Source organism: Malaclemys terrapin, chromosome 10 (genome assembly GCF_027887155.1).
Source record: "Malaclemys terrapin pileata isolate rMalTer1 chromosome 10, rMalTer1.hap1, whole genome shotgun sequence".
Taxonomy (NCBI): domain Eukaryota; kingdom Metazoa; phylum Chordata; order Testudines; family Emydidae; genus Malaclemys; species Malaclemys terrapin.
This window is the reverse complement of record NC_071514.1, coordinates 16,530,675-16,546,509: the sequence shown is the minus strand read 5'-3', so window position 1 is coordinate 16,546,509 and position 15,835 is coordinate 16,530,675. Positions and strand designations below refer to the sequence as shown.

At 43.4% G+C, this 15,835-nt stretch overlaps 1 protein-coding gene across 1 annotated transcript in view; it reads right to left on the bottom strand.

The window, feature by feature from the left end:
• The window catches only part of CEMIP (cell migration inducing hyaluronidase 1), a 144,894-nt gene that overhangs the window by 13,678 nt on the left and 115,381 nt on the right, over nt 1-15,835 (bottom strand). The window contains exons 15-24 of the mRNA XM_054041306.1: nt 14,469-14,538; nt 13,334-13,462; nt 11,977-12,062; nt 9,418-9,549; nt 7,333-7,368; nt 7,070-7,225; nt 5,203-5,383; nt 2,797-3,012; nt 1,877-2,088; nt 1,243-1,428 (exon numbers count right to left, since the gene is read on the bottom strand). Of these exons, the coding sequence (XP_053897281.1) occupies nt 1,243-1,428; nt 1,877-2,088; nt 2,797-3,012; nt 5,203-5,383; nt 7,070-7,225; nt 7,333-7,368; nt 9,418-9,549; nt 11,977-12,062; nt 13,334-13,462; nt 14,469-14,538 (1,404 nt within the window). The remainder of the gene's footprint in view (nt 1-1,242; nt 1,429-1,876; nt 2,089-2,796; nt 3,013-5,202; nt 5,384-7,069; nt 7,226-7,332; nt 7,369-9,417; nt 9,550-11,976; nt 12,063-13,333; nt 13,463-14,468; nt 14,539-15,835) is intronic.

Here is a 15,835-nt window from a genome sequence, read left to right as displayed (position 1 = left end):
GTGTAATACAGCCATCCTAGACTGATGCTAATAGAATATTTATACCACATCACACATTGTGTATTTATATACACCTCTACCCCGATATAATGCTGTCCTTGGGAGCCAAAAAATCGTACCACGTAATAGGTGAAACCGCGTTATATTGAACTTGCTTTGATCCTCTGGAGAGCGCAGCCCCCCTCCGGAGCGCTGCTTTACCGCGTTATATCCGAATTTGTGTTCTATCGGGTCGCGTTATATCGGGGTAGAGGTGTAGCTCTAGAGGGCCGTTATTTTTACATAAATCAGTGTGTGTATATGTATTTATTCAGAGGCGGGAGGATATTCCCTGTGAATCAGGGGTGGAGGGATAGGAGGGACAGCAAAAGGGAGTTACTGAGAATGGAAGTGGGGGAGATGGGCAGCCCATCGAGGCTGGGAAGGGGCTTCCTGGTAGTTCTGATGGCCATTCCTACATCAGTTCCTCCATGGCTGGTGCCCTGCACTCCCCCACCCCTCACCAGGTGCTTGGCGCCATGTGCGCTATCGCCCCCTTGCTCCCTGTCCAGGTGCCAGGTGCCTGGTGTCTCCACTGGGGCCCATGGTGACTGGAAGGTGGCACCAGACTGGGCCAAGAAGATCTTCCTGCTCCCCAGTGGTCAGTCCAATCTCATGCACCACAGCCACCTCAGTCCCTCCTCCATGAGATATTGTGGGGATGGAAACATAGATCCACTCCCCCCGAGTATTCCCACCGAGGGAGCGCTATATATATAAATATACATCTTTCTCTCTCTATATATAAAAACCAGCCTCAATTTCCTATAAGAAAGAGTCCTATCCCCCAAGGGGTAAATTTGTCCTGTTCAAATCCATTAGGCAGCTATGCATGACACATGTCGATGCTCATAAATGGTTGTGGTTTAAGATTCCTAGATCGAATTTTTGAAATAAGAAGGGTTTTATGCTTGTTCAGCGTAACTTCATTGCTATAAACTGGGTCCTCTTTCTGCTTTTCCTTTTGCCCTGCTGTGCATTCATTTGGCACTGGGAGCTATCGGAGGCGAGGGGCTGTGGCTGAGAGCACATGAATGAGTGGCAGCCACCATGAGTCAGAAGGAAATGAAAAGTTGATCAGGTCTCAAGGAATCTGTTTGTTGTGATTCCAGTTTGCATTTGAATGTTGGTCTGGGCCAAAACACTTTCTGGGTCAGATGGCTCTCTCATATCTGTCTAGTTGACCAAGGGCTATTTCCTTACCCAGTGTCCTCATCCCAGTAATAGTATCCTTTGGTAGGGTATCTGTACTCCAATTTGTCCATCTGCAAGGTCCTATAGAAGGTCCCAGTTTTGTATGTTTTCTTCAAGAGACGATTGTGGATGTCTGAGAGAATGGAAAATGTTGTCCCTTTAGGATAACACAACCCTAGCTGGATCCAGTCGTTCCTAAAATAGCAAAGAGCCACATTATAACAAATAATAGACACATGACTATGACTTTCCTGGGCACGTCATCAGCCAAGTTAAATAGTTCACTTTGAAATGTAACTCTTTTTTCCTGGCTGGTCAACATAATTTAGCCTTTAAGAGAACATCTATGTGCTACTTAAGCAATTTGAGCTACACTCATCCCTGATCTAATACCATTGGCATCTATTCACCAGGGATTAATTTGATCCTAGGCATCTAAAAAAAAAAATGTATCCAGAGGGACATAAGTATCATGACAAATTAAAAGATGGGGCAGTTCAGAGTGGGCTTCATGGAATAATGATGTTAACCCTGAAAGAACTCCTCATGACTATTTCAGTAACATCATTCTTTAACCATTTATAGCTCCATTACTGAGTTGGGATGCTACTTTTGTGGGGTAGGGTTTGAAGGAATCACTCACTTGTTGAAGTTGATGAGCCATATAGCCAGTTCCTCGGGTGCCGTCTTGTCCCAATGGACGGTATAACCTTTTTGCAGTGTTATGACTGGCTGATACTGCTGGTAAGGAGAACTTTTGCTTAAAGCCCCCTCCAAGTAGAGAGGATGACTGTAGTAGTCGTTTTTGATTATTTTCATTCTCAGGGTGGCTGACTTGTAGGCCTGGATGTATATCTAGATTAGGAAAACAGTTACAATTGGTTTAATAAGATAGATGGCTACAAATTGGCTTTAAGTATATTATTCTGAAAACACTTGCAGTATCTAAAACAAAGCTAAAAAATAGTCACTTCACATAAGAGAGAGTGAAGGACTGGTTCTAGGCAGTGGTACCATGTGCTTTTGTGGGAGGAAGAATAGTTTTGTGGCTAAGTCACAGGAATGGAAGTTAGGAGATCCAGATTCTATTCTGGCCTCTACAAGAGACTTCCTACGAGACTGTGGGTAAGTCACCTAACTTAGCTGTGATACAATTTCCTCCATAAAAATGGGGAAAATAACACTTCCCTATCTTAGAGTCAGTTTGTGAAAACTTAATTTATCAATGCTTCTGACATGCTTGGAGATTTTTGGACAGAAGTTGCTACAGAAGTGCAGTGATCTTTTCATTGTTTCATATTCCTGGCCAAAATTTTTAAAGTGCCTCTGAAAATGTGCCATAATATTGACAGGCAAACTCGTGTGTGTGTGCGCAAAACCATGCAGGCAGATGCACTGCCCAATGTTAGGACACCCCGAGTGTCCCATAGAAGTGCATATTTCTGAGTTCAAGATGACTTCAAGCCCCACCGTACTGGGAAATTTAAAATAGCTATAAACCTATCACCTTCAACTCCTGTACTCCCAACGCAATGCCAGTGGTGTAATGTAAATTCTTGGTACCTGTGCATAGTGCCCACTGCAGATGGCACCTCTCCAATCTGGCACATCAATACAGTCTGGGTGTTTGATTAACCAGTTATCTTCCTTTATAAGGTATGAGCCAGGATATCCCGACACAGAGCCATCTACATCATGAAAAACTGATGTTTTATCACCATCCATATTCAGGTCATTGAACCAGGGTCCAGGTTCTCCAAAGAACACTCTTGAAGTAATCTAAACAGAACAGTGACATATATTTATATACCAGAGGAGCAATTCAAGTATTTTAAGTGCTTAGCATTTTAAGTGAAGGACAATTCTGTGGTTGTTGGAATGGCTTGAATTGTTTGATTTTAACTAGCATTGTAAAATAGTTGGGACAAGAAGCGGCATTTGGATTTGCTAGTCACTGTAGGGATGGGGAAACTTAATTGTACATTAGGGCCAATGTTTTCAAAAATGGTCATTGGTTTTGGGTGCCCCCATTTTTGGGTCCTCAACTTGAGACATCTTAGATCTGGTTTTCAGAAGCTCTGAGCACTCACAACTCCAGTTGAAGTCAATGGAGCTTCTAGGTGCTCAGCACCTGTGGAAGGAAATCAGGCTCTGAGTAACTCAGGCTGGGTGCCCCCCAAAAAGGAGCACCCAAAATCTGTGGCCACTTTTGGCAGTGTTGGTCTTGTCAGCTAGCAGGAATTTCAGTGACATTTGCTAGAATATTTGAGTTGCCCCTCCCTTGTCTACATACTGCATGCATGGTCAGTGCTTGAGGCTAAAGCAGAGCTAAGTCATGCACAGCAAAAGTCTGCTGGGTCATACGCCCTTTCCTGTTGACCATGAATGAAAGAGGTAGAGGACAAACCACCAGCATTCTACTCCTGGCCTCCATCCTGGGGGGTGAGGTTCACGTTTTGTTGGAAGGTTCAGGGACATTTTTATTTTATCTGACCCAGTTCATGTGTTCCTACTTCTTCTTCATTTTTTAAAATTTGTATGCTACATAAAGTTGCACTTACACTGGGAACAATCGGCGGCTTCCCCGGGGACATGGCTGCTTATGTGACTTCTGACCAGTGGTTTTTATCCAAGTTAAATAAATTGAATGTCACAAACCAGCCTGATGCAATGTGGCTGAGGCTGGGTTGGACACTTTGGGGGATTTTTTTCTCCCTACCAGACACTTGGCACAAAGATTTTTAATCAACTTTTCTCATGAAATTTTAGCATATCTGGTATTTAGTAAACATGAGGCAATCAAAATCATTCGTTCAATCCACAGATGTCTGTAAATACACTTGCAAAGCTTCTTAATTGGATTAAACAGCTGCTAGGTACATTTCATCAGGAAGAGGGACACTCTCAGGACCAGCAGGCATGTATTTGTACAAGCAGATGCAAAAATACCTGTCAATTTCTCTCTCACCAGGATTACTTCTAATTAATTGCTTGGTTTGGTTCAGACAAGCACCCGAAAGTTCACATGCTTATTCAAAGCAGATCAGAACCTTTTGGGCCAAATTCTGCTCTCATTTACATTTGCGGAACTGATGTCAATGGAATTACCAGATGTAAATAAGAACAGAATTCAACCCAGATTCTGCTCACAGGGATGTTCCTTGGTCAGGGGAAGCTCTATGTTTTTTGCCGCCCTAAGCATGGCAGTCAGGCAGCCTTCGGCGGCATGCCTGCTGGAGGTCCGCTGCTCAGGCGGATTCGGCAGCATTTCTGCGGGTGATCTGCTGGTCCCACGCCTTCTCCGTACCCGCCGCCAAATTGCCGCCGAAGCCGAGGGACTGGCGGACCTCCCTCAGGTATGCCGCCAAAGGCTGCCTGACTGCCGCCCTCACGGCGACCGGCAGGCCGCCCCCCGTGGCTTGCCGCCCCAGGCACACGCTTGCTGTGCTAGTGCCTGGAGCCGCCCCTATCCTTGGTATTCGGCTGGAACTTTTATAAGAACAGCCTTTCTATGCTGGCACTTCAACATCTTACCCCACCTGGAACCAAAGGGGACTTATTTTCCTCTCACCTGTACTGGTTTTACTCCAACAGTACCTCTCTTAACTTCAGTAGAATTACTCTTTGTACAGGGAAATGGAATCAGGCCTGTGGTAGTGCAGAGGCTCACAGAACTAGAAATGCTATTTATTTATACGGGAAACAAGCTTTTGGGGAAATAGCTCTGGTTCTGGTTTGCTCTGAGTTTGTGAGAAAGTTGGGCTTGTTTTTTTTTAATCCAAACCAGTTTTCTTATCCTTAATTTACACCTAATTTGCTAAAAACGTGGCAATCATTGGGACTAGGTTGTTAGGCTTCCAATTCTGATGTTGTTTTTTCCCCAATGGTCATTTCCTGAATCACATTTTTCACCATCACACTCACGTCCAAAACCAAATGCCAAGGAGCCCATTTTAAGGAATAACTCACGGGAACGTCTTCAAATAGAACATCCGTGACATTGTTATTGGGGCAGCTCTGCCAGGCATTGTTGAGCCGGAATGCCAGGGCACTTGTGTGGCGACCATCCAGTGCAGCAAACTTGCGAAACGTACAGTTTTGGACATTGACCGGCCCATCATAGAACTGAATCCCTCGAATTGGAAAATTCCTAAAACATATTTGAAAAATAGAGAGAGGGAGATTTGGTCAGAAAGAGTTACCGTAGACATCAGTCTGTATCTTAGATAATGGATAGCCGCATGATGCTTGCTCTGTAGCTGACATTATTTTGTCCAGCCAGCAGGATAACTCTGAGTTAGTGCTGCTTTTGTTTTAGCCTGTGCAACCCTTCAGTTCTTATGAGTTCAGTCAAGGTCTCTCGTGTCTAAGCAGATCATCTTTATCTGTACTCCTAAAGGCAAGAACATTGGATAATGCCAAGGCACTGACCTAAAAAGGAAAAATTCATGCTGCAATCACAAACAAGTTCTGCAGCAGCAGCAAAACCTGTAACTGATCAGATCTGCACTCCTCATTCTGAATCACTGCAGGGCTAAAATCCCAAGACAGCTTTCATAGGAGCAGGGAGATAAGCAGTCTGGCACAAATAAAATAAAAACTGGCCTTTAAAGATGCAAAAAACTGTTGCACTGCCTAGGATACAGTTTTACGGGAGCTCCAGAGCACATTAACCAGAGATCATTTAGATACCAGTGGAAAGGTAGAGAAGACACATTCTTTTTCACATTCTGATTTGGAGTGAATGTGATGTTTTAACCCTTTAACAGGCTTGGATAAAACATGTCAAGGATTGCTCATAATAAACAAGACCACAATCCCTTACTCACATGAGTGGTACTTCCTCACACAAGAATTTCTCATTCAAGTGAGTGCTCCTTGCCTTTGGGAGCTCTTACACACAACTTCCACTGAAGACAAAGGACTGTAGAACAGGGTACTAAAAAAACATTTCACTATTGGAACGGTGTTTCTTATACTAGGGCCACCGCTTGTGTAGGGAAGCGGCGGCCAGTACGTCCCTCGGCCCACGCTGCTTCCAGCAGCTCCCATTGGCCTGGAGCGGTGAACCGTGGCCAGTAGGAGCCGCAATCATCTGGACCTGCAGATTGGGCAGGTAAACAAACCGGCCTGGCCCGCCAGGGGCTTTCCCTACACAAGCGGCGGCTCCAGTTTGAGAAACACTGGTATAGAGGATAGGCCTACTGTGCCTCCATTGACAAGCAGAATTGAGGAGTGTCATGCAGAAAGATATGACATTCAAGCTGTTTGTGCACTGGAGACTTCTCTTGAGGTGGTTACGTTTTTAAAAACAACAAGAAAATATCATTGCCTTTGCAAAACCAACTCAGAGCACCAAGATCACTGATGAGGTCACCTGTGAAATTCACAGGCAGCTTGTAAAACATTTAACAAGGGCACAAAGATCATGCAAACCCAGCAGCAACTGTGCTTGGTCCAAAGCCTGGGCAGGGATCCCGAGAGATTTCCTTGGTGACTGGCAGCTGATACGGGTGGAGATTGCTGCATTGCCCAATCCTTGCTGACTACATGTATACAGTTGAAAAGCTTGCCCAGTTAGCAAACTCTTCCTCTACTTTAGCCGTCCCCCCAGCCCAGTTCACGAAGCAGGTATTGATGCTGTCCTGGCAGCCTGCAAGCACGTGCCTGCCAGCAGCAGCTGCACAATGAGGACCTTGGGAACAAGAGACATGAAACAAAATCCTCTGTGTAGAATTTCTTCATTTTAAATTACACCAAACTGTGCTTAAAAAATATATAAACTTAAACAAACAGAAGGGATGGGAACTGTTCCCTTGTGCTGGGCAAAACTTACTGGCCTATGGGGAGAGTCCTTCCACTATGATCCAGGCCTCCGGGCCCCCAAATGTGGTTGTCCATGGTCTCGGTCCCCACGTTTTTACTCTCACCGACAAACAGGCTGTTCTTTATTTCTTGCTTTGAACCATCGTCATGTGGGAAAGTTCCGCCGCTAGGAGAGACAGGACTGTATGTTAAAGGGGTTGTTTATGGCAAACTCTATTTTGGAATCATAGGCCAAAGTAGGGGGATGGCAAACTAGGAATGAATAATGCTTACCTTGCCAAGGTCAGGCCAATGCCATTGTCTGCAAACCTGCAATGAGAGAAAAGAGTGGGGAGGTGATTCACACGCAACGATACAGAGCCTTCGTTCTTCCCAAAGATAGGCAATGCCAAATTGAGATATCCAAACCAGTAAGGATTTTAATATGAACAAGGAGGGCTGGGGTTAATTAACAAAATTAATCTTCCTTATTTTAAATGGGAGGGTGGGGTGAACTAAAAGCTTTAGCAATTTTGTTCATATTCCAGTTTGTGAAAAAGGGTTTTATAGCATGGCTCATAAGGTGTATAGATCAAGTGTAATGGTAGTTTGATAGATGTTTAACTGAGATTATATTCTGCCATTGCAGGGGGAAGGACTTACTTATTGGATACTGATCAGTCTTCCCCCCCCCCCCCCCAGCCCCATCTCTGACTACCATGACCGTTTCAAAGTTATTTAAAGAAGTCCAGTTTGTCTCTCTCAAACTATTTTCTGTTATGTAATAATCCTCTGCCCTACACACATTTCCCCCTTATGCACCTCTGTGTTTATTTCTCAAGTCACATAGCCTTTCTATGCAGTAGCTTAAAAGGGGGTAGAAGATTTTGACTTCTGTTTCATCAGTGATCAGATACAGATTGGAGAGAGACCTGAATCAAAACTTTGGATCAAAATGCTACTGAGCTTTCAAACTCCGAATCTGGACCTGGATCTTAATTTTACAAATGATTCCTATTCTTATAATGGGCCAAACCAGAATGCCAGTTTCAAACGCCCCCCACACTTGGAGGACATTAGAATCCAGATACAGCGATTAATGTTATAGTGTGAGCCCATCTCTATTGTATACTGACACAAGCATCACCGTTACAACTTGGTGCTAGAATTTAAACCGTCACGCATAAGACAAAAATCAATGTAAAGCTGGGAACAGAATAAAAACAATCTCCTTGATTCAGTCAGTAGGTGGTAGCATATTACATGCTATCTACTTTTCATGTATTATTCTTACAGCCCCAGGAGACGTTCATGTACTGCATGCCACATTACCATTTGCTTTGTTAATGTAATACATAGGTCTTACTGTAGCAATAGAAATGAAAATTAACTCTGATTATGGCTGCAGCCTCAGATGCACTCCAAAGGACACTGCCAAAAACTGATAAGATGGAGAAACTCGTGCAGTATTTAGAAACTCTGCTATTTCAGTAAAGAATGCAAATGTCAAAATAACATGCAACTAATCTGAAAAGGCAGGAATGATAAACATTTTTGGCTAACATAGTCCATAAGAAGGACAAATAAGAAGACTTGATATTATATTTCTGTCCATTCTGACCTACTTTAATTCTTGCTGGTCTCACGGAGTCACTAAGGCCAGTTTATAGCCAGTGGTCTCTTTAAAAGGCTTGGATTATTCTAAGGTAAGGCAGTTTTTGCAGGCAACTGGATACCGCATACGGGCAGACAATTGTACGAGTGTAGTGCAATGTACCCTGTAAACTAGCTTTTTACTTTTTTGCCTTGGTTAATTGAGGTTGCTATCAAGATACTGGATCAGAAGCGGAAACTGAAGAAGATCATCCGTTCCCAAGTGCAAAGAGAGTCTGTCCTGAGCAGCACAGGAAACGGCTTTCAAAGGGCGTACAATGTGCATTTTCCCAATTCCTCTCCCTCCCTATCGTGATGCATAGTTTTGTGTCTGCTTCCTTGGTACTGGCTTATTCAGCACAACACTGAACCACATAAAACTGAACCATGACCCAAGCTTAGCCGGGGAGGCTGGTCAGGCTTATGATTTATTTTGTTTATTTTAAGCACTTCATTTTTCATATAGAATGGTTTATTTGAGCCAATTTTTGCTGCTGCTTTGAAAATCTGTACAAAATCACACTCAAAACCAATTCAGCAGACTCTTCACTTCGGACAAAACAGGTTTTGTTTGTGTAAAATAATGCCTGTGTTTTCTGAATGTTTCATTTTTATTTTAATCATGACCATATGCAAGGTGCAAAGCGATATAAATAGTCTAACCACAACTATGCTTGCCATAAACATGGAGTTGAACTCCTAGGGTTGAAATAAGGCAAAACTCACTGGCAGTCATCCAGCCATACGTCTCCACCCCTCAGCCAGGCCCCATGTTCCTGGTTCTTGTACGCAATAAAATGCTCAATTATCGCAGGTTCCCTAGGCTTCAAAGGGTCAGCATCTTTGTGTGGACTATATCTGTAAACACAAGAAGAGCAGAAACTGTTGTCAGTGGAAGGCAGTCTACCCCAGTGAGATTCGACGGCTGTATTGACTTGTTAAACATTTGGTGGGATTATTTCTGCTAAACACAGGAATTGCCAGGCTGGATCAGACCTATGGACCATCCAGTCCTGTAGCCTCTCTCTACCAGCTACCAGGAATTGGTGAGAAAAGCTCCAATAGTCAGTCGTGAAATAACCCGTCCCAGGAAAAGTTTCTTCCTTTAGTTAAATGTTAGTTTATGTCCCGAAGCATGACACTGTATCCTTTCTAAAACTCTTGGGGTTATTTAAAATCCTCCCTACTAGGATTCTTACTATCTATACACATGTCCAATTCTTTTCTTTTAATCCTGCTCAACTCTTGGCCACATGGATATATTGTGGCAGTGAGTTCCGCAGGCTAACTGCGCATTGTGTGGAAAAGCAAAGATGGTATAAAAGTGAAAGCATTTTGAGGAGACCATGATGACATCTTCTTTGCTGCCCCTAACTTATGTCACCCAGGCCACTAATAATGAGATTTATTAGCTCGCAGGCTCTCACATATGATGAAATGATGGTCTGGTGAGTCATGAAGGAAAAAGGCAGAGATAAATGGAAATGGCAGTAAAGCATTTCCACAGTTATCTGTCAGCCTGCACTTGGGCGACAGCACTTTGCAAGCCCAGACAGAAAGATGTTAAGTTGAGTGACAAGGTGGGTAAGATAATATCTTTTATTGTACCAACCTCTGTGTAGCTCGAAAGCTCGTCTCTCTCACCAACAGAAGTTGGTCCAATAAAAGATATTACCTCAACCACCTTGTCTCTCTGATATCCTGGGACCGACACGGATACAACTACACTGCATGTTGGGGTGTCATTTATTCCTGCTCTTCGGGGGCAGCTATCCTTATCATTACTAAGGCCTGGTCTACACTGGGGGTGGGTATCTATTTAAGTTACGCAACTTCAGCTACGTGAATAATGTAGCTGAAGTCGACGTACTTAGATCAACTTACGCTCTCCCGTCGACTTTGCCTGTGCCTCTTGCCCTGGTGGAGTACCTGAGTTGACAGGAGAGTGCTCGGCGGTCGATTTATCGTGTCTAGACTAGACACGATAAAACGACCCCCGCTGGATCGATCACTGACCGTAGATCCAGTGGGTAATGTATACAAGCCCTAAATGTCTTCTGTCAAATACAATGCAGTTTAGAAAAACCTGACAGACTGGCATCCACATCAGTGCCAGCAATGGGCAGCACCAAGATTAAAATTCATGGGTCAGAAATGTGGAGTGAGGCCAGGCTGTCAAATCATTAACAGATTTTCAACAGCATTTTATTTCACTTAATAAGCCATCACATCAACCTAAATTGAGCATAATGATCATAAGATTCCAGCAAATGAACATCACTTTGCCAGCTTCATCATTATGAAGTCACTTGGTATTCACGGTGAAAGCACAGATCCTGGTGAATTCACTGGACACTAACAAACATTCTCTTTGGGATGGATTCTGTCTCATTTACACCAGTGTATGTCTGGAATAACTCTCTTGGAAGTGGGAGTTAGCATGGATTTATACTTCTCTAACTGAAAGCAGAATATGCAGTCTATGGAGTTATTCTCAATTTACAACAGTTCTACGGAACACAGAATCTGCCCCAGGAAGTCTGACTGTCATTCAGCAACACTCTTTAATTGCTAAGCTTTTAGGGCTCATTCCAGCCTTCAAATTGGAAGGCACAAACTTTTTGGAATCAGCTACTGTGCATATATGCCATAGCCAGTTTTCCAAGGCACATATTCTGGTATATGAAGAGGCAACATCAAACTCTCTGCTGTAGATGCTTGCTGCAGCAATGGAAGGGGTTCTTCTGTCGCTATAGTAAATCCGCCTCTCTGAGAGGCAGTAGTTAGGTTGACCAAGAATTATTCTGTAGACCTAGCACTGTATACACTGGGGTTTAGGTGAGCTTAACTCTCTCTCTCAAGGGCCATGACTTTTTCACATCCCTGAGCGACGTAACTCGGTTGACGTAACTTTCTAGTGTAGAACAGTTCCCGGTAGAATTCTGAGGTATTGTCAGGGGTTTTAAAACAATCACCCTATTGGGCTGAGCTTACACTCCTCACCAGCTATCCTGTAAAATCAACTACTGTGGTTGTACCTGTCTGTGTGGGAAGTACCAAACCCACCAATGAGATTCATGGAGAGTGTCAGACTGCAATGGTACAGGTAGGCCACACCCCATCGACGGCAAGGAGAAAGCGAAGCCTTTTGCTCATTAGGAACTTTATACAACACCTACTGACAACAATGAAGAAATTCCCATTGACTTCAGAGGGAGCAGAATCCAACCCTCAAACTGCGTTATACAGATAACTTTCTAAATCAAACCATGGACAATGCATTACCTCCCAGAAATCAGTGTCAGGAAAGGTCTTTTGTCCTTAGCAGATGCTGGTGTGGTTTTGACTCCATTATCAATGATCATGCCAGCCTGGGGAGGAAAAGGAACTTTGTGATGTATTTATACACTGTAAAATTATGATGTCGTTTTAAGTTTCTGGGCCAAATCTTCCAGCTGGTGTAAAACACCAAGGCTTTTTATTTTTTAAGTCAAAGGCATTATCCTGATTTACACCAGTTGAGGATCTGGCCTTCTACATTTAAAACACCACCTAGACCAACACCAGTGAAAGATGGTGCAACATTTAAAGTACAAGGCAAAGATTTCTGAGAAGAAATTTTTGTTAAATTTGTCCTGATCACTTAAGCAAAACATCACTCTCTTTAAAGTCACTAGCTCTCTCTGACTTGGGTAGGTGCCTTATGCTTTTGGGGAATCTTTAGCTAACAAAATGGCTCTCCAAAAAATATTTGTATTTTATTAGAATGGTTACCACTCCAGTTGAAGATGAATTGAAATACCAGCCCCTGGCCAAGTAAATATCCATTCCCATTGATACTCAAGCAACCTGGCTGTGAAATCCTGCCCAGAAGTGCTGCTCCCAGAAGATGTGCATCTGAGAATTGTGTCATAGCATCAGCCACTCGCTGTGTCCTATAATGCATCATTTCAGCATGGACCACTTTCAAGGTTACTGCTTCTGCAAGTGGCATGAGAAACAGGAGGACTGTCCACTCTACCACCTTCTGTCTGCAGCCCCTTAAAAAGCCCCTTGTGTTTTCCAGCACCTGTTCAACCCATCTCATTAGCCAATTAAATACGTGCTGCAATCTAAAGACATTAAGTAACAGATGAAGGCTCAGAAGGTCAGTGTACAGTTTCCCAGGGTAGTATGTCTGGGCCGAATAAGTAAAGAGATTTAGGAAGTGATTAGACTGAGCTTATATTATTTTGTCTACCAGATGCTATTTGATCAATGGCTAACATTGGCACCAATGATCTATAATCAGGCAAGCTGCCAAAAGATGCAGCTAACGGCACCATTCTAGAAGAGCAAAAGCAGACAGATGACCTGGTGGAAAGGAGTGAAAGTAAGACCCTCTTATCTCCCAACGTCCCATGAGAAAGTTTAGCCTTTAGCCCAAGAATCGTAAAGTGAATCCAATGTAAACAGAGTCTGTAATTCTATTATACCAGCAAACAAGCCACTTTGTTTGTAGATACAAATGCTGAAAATGAGTTTGCAATTGCTTGCAGTGAATCAGAAATCACAGGACTTAATAGCTTGCAGGCTCAGAAAGCTGGAGAAATCGAGTGGTGTTTTTAGACATGAAGATAGTTTTCATTGCGTGCAGACTCACTCGGTAGTTGGAATGTGCCCGATTGTTATAGAATTTTCCCATTGGAATGTGCTCAGTGTAGCCTGGAGAATACATTCCTTCCGAGGGGCCCGTAGGCACATGGTGAAAAACAAACCAAAAGCCTGTTTCCTGCAAAAGGGAATACACAGCATGAGCTTCACTTGAACTTTACAGATTTACATTAGTACAGGGGCTTACCAGGAAATAGTGCAAGGTGAAAGCTAGCGGATTTCAGGACACAACAGTAGGTGGTATTGCTCTGTAACTACATGCAAAAGACACCCTCCCTCTCCTCCCCCCCCCCCCCCCACACATGAAAGCAGTTATGGCCAGCATTTTCAGGCCACCTAAAATTAGCCTCCAGCATCCATACTGAGGCACCTAAATGTAAACTGGCCTGATTTTCAGAGGTGCCGAGCACCCACAAACCCTACTTACGTCAATGAGAACTTCAGGTGCTCATAGGGTGACCAGACAGCACATGTGAAAAATCGGGACAGATGGGTGGGGGGTAATAGGAGCCTATATAAGAAGAAGACCCAAAATTCGGGACTGTCCCTATAAAATCGGGACATCTGGTCACCCTAGGTGCTCAGCACCTTTGAAAAATCAGGCCACTTATTTAAGTGCCCAAAATTGATCTAGGTGCCTACATTTAAGCATGGAGGTTTGGAAACTTTGGGCCAAATACTTTAATTTGTTTATTTTTTCAATTAAAAATAAACAAACAAAGACAACTGAGCTGAGTTAGAGTTTCTGCAGAATTAGCATTAGCATAGATTTAAATGTCACAACCCTACATACCATTCATGTACTGGTTTAGGACTGAGCCTGTTCCCATTGTGGTCAATAGGAGCTTTGCCATTGACTTAATGGGAGTAGGAGGGTTGGGTCTTTAATTTATACAGGCTCTGGTTTCGGGATTTTGTTAAAAGTAATCCAGATCTGCAATCCCTAACTTCAGCAAATGACCAGAAATGGGCAGGTGAAGGCAAAGGAGATTGCATTTGTAGCACTAGCTGCATCAATATATGGCTTTTAGAAATGCCTGAGCAGTGGAAACAGTGAGAACCAAAAGTTGCAGGGCTTTTGCAGTTGTTCTGAATTTTCCCAAATAAGAAACTTTTGTACTCACTTCGGATCCTGCAGCTGCACAGTTTATAAGGTTGTTATGCGGATTGGCCATCCAGAAGGTGGATACAGCACTGCAGATCAGGAACAAAGAAGAGCATGAAAATGACCCCCGAAGCACACACAAAGGAGTTAGCATTCCATTGCACACAGTACAGGCAGGTCAGATCATAAAGCAGATAAGCTATTGCCTAGAGGGTGTAGCAACTGGGGCTTCTTTCTCTCTCATCATATCACAGCTGTCACCATCATCGGCAGATGCAGCAAAATGGCCTTATCTTTAAAGACCTCAGGAATTAAATGAGGCATTTTTACTGAAATCCCAACCCTGGTATGAAGCTGTTAGCTGTCAATTATATTTCACGATAAGGTAAATGTGTCATTGCACAAGTCATAGACAAGAAAAGCCCTACAATGGGGCTCCAGGGTCCCTGGAGACTGGTTTAGCCAGGGTTTTGACAAAGAGTTTCTATGGGGTTTTCATAGCAACCCCCTAGCATCTGCTCTTTCCACATGCTACTGTGGTTCACTACCATCCCCCACTGGCTTCTCAGTCCATGACCAGATTTTCATAGCCATCCTTAGACTGAATACTCCCACTGAAATCAAGAGGACTATTCACAGAGTAAGGTACAAGGCAACATGTGTAAAAATGGACAGAATCTGGCCCCATAATTTTATTTTAAAAATTCAATAAGAAGCTGGGGGAAAAAAGAGTTAGCCCTCTGATGTCACAAAGCCTAAAACTTGCTGTTAGCTGGCCATAGTTACCAGTGAAACCCTAGCTCCAGAATGCGTGCATTGATTGTGGGGGTTCTTAGACAGAGAGGGCAGCCATTCTGGCCATGTTTCTCCTATACTTCATCTAAGTCGGTCTTTACAGAGTAATGGGATAAAGTGCAAAAAGAACTCTGGCTAAAATGCTTTTCATTTCAACCACTACCAAGATCTATCCCATAAATCTGCCCTGTTGAGGTTTTGTGAATAGACACATTAGAAGATTGGATCTTGCAAGATGGGAGATGAGGTTGCTTAGCACCTTCTAGGAGGCACTCAGCGGTTTGCCAGGCTGGGCTTAGAGTTTGCCTCAAATAGAAACGAGCTTTAAGAACTTTCATGCACTCACTTATATAGTGATTAGTAGTAGGGACTCTATGCTTAGGCAACCTTCGATATTCCATAGCCACGTTCCAAGGTCTTGCTGAACTACATTGAATTCAACTCTTTGGTTTGAGTTTACTCCCTGTACAGTATATGCCAAGTGGATGCAAAATATGACTGTTGGGACAGATTCTTCCACCCTTCCTTACACTGAGTAATACCATTACTCCACAAGGAATTCCACTGTAATCAATGGGACTAGTTGCAGAA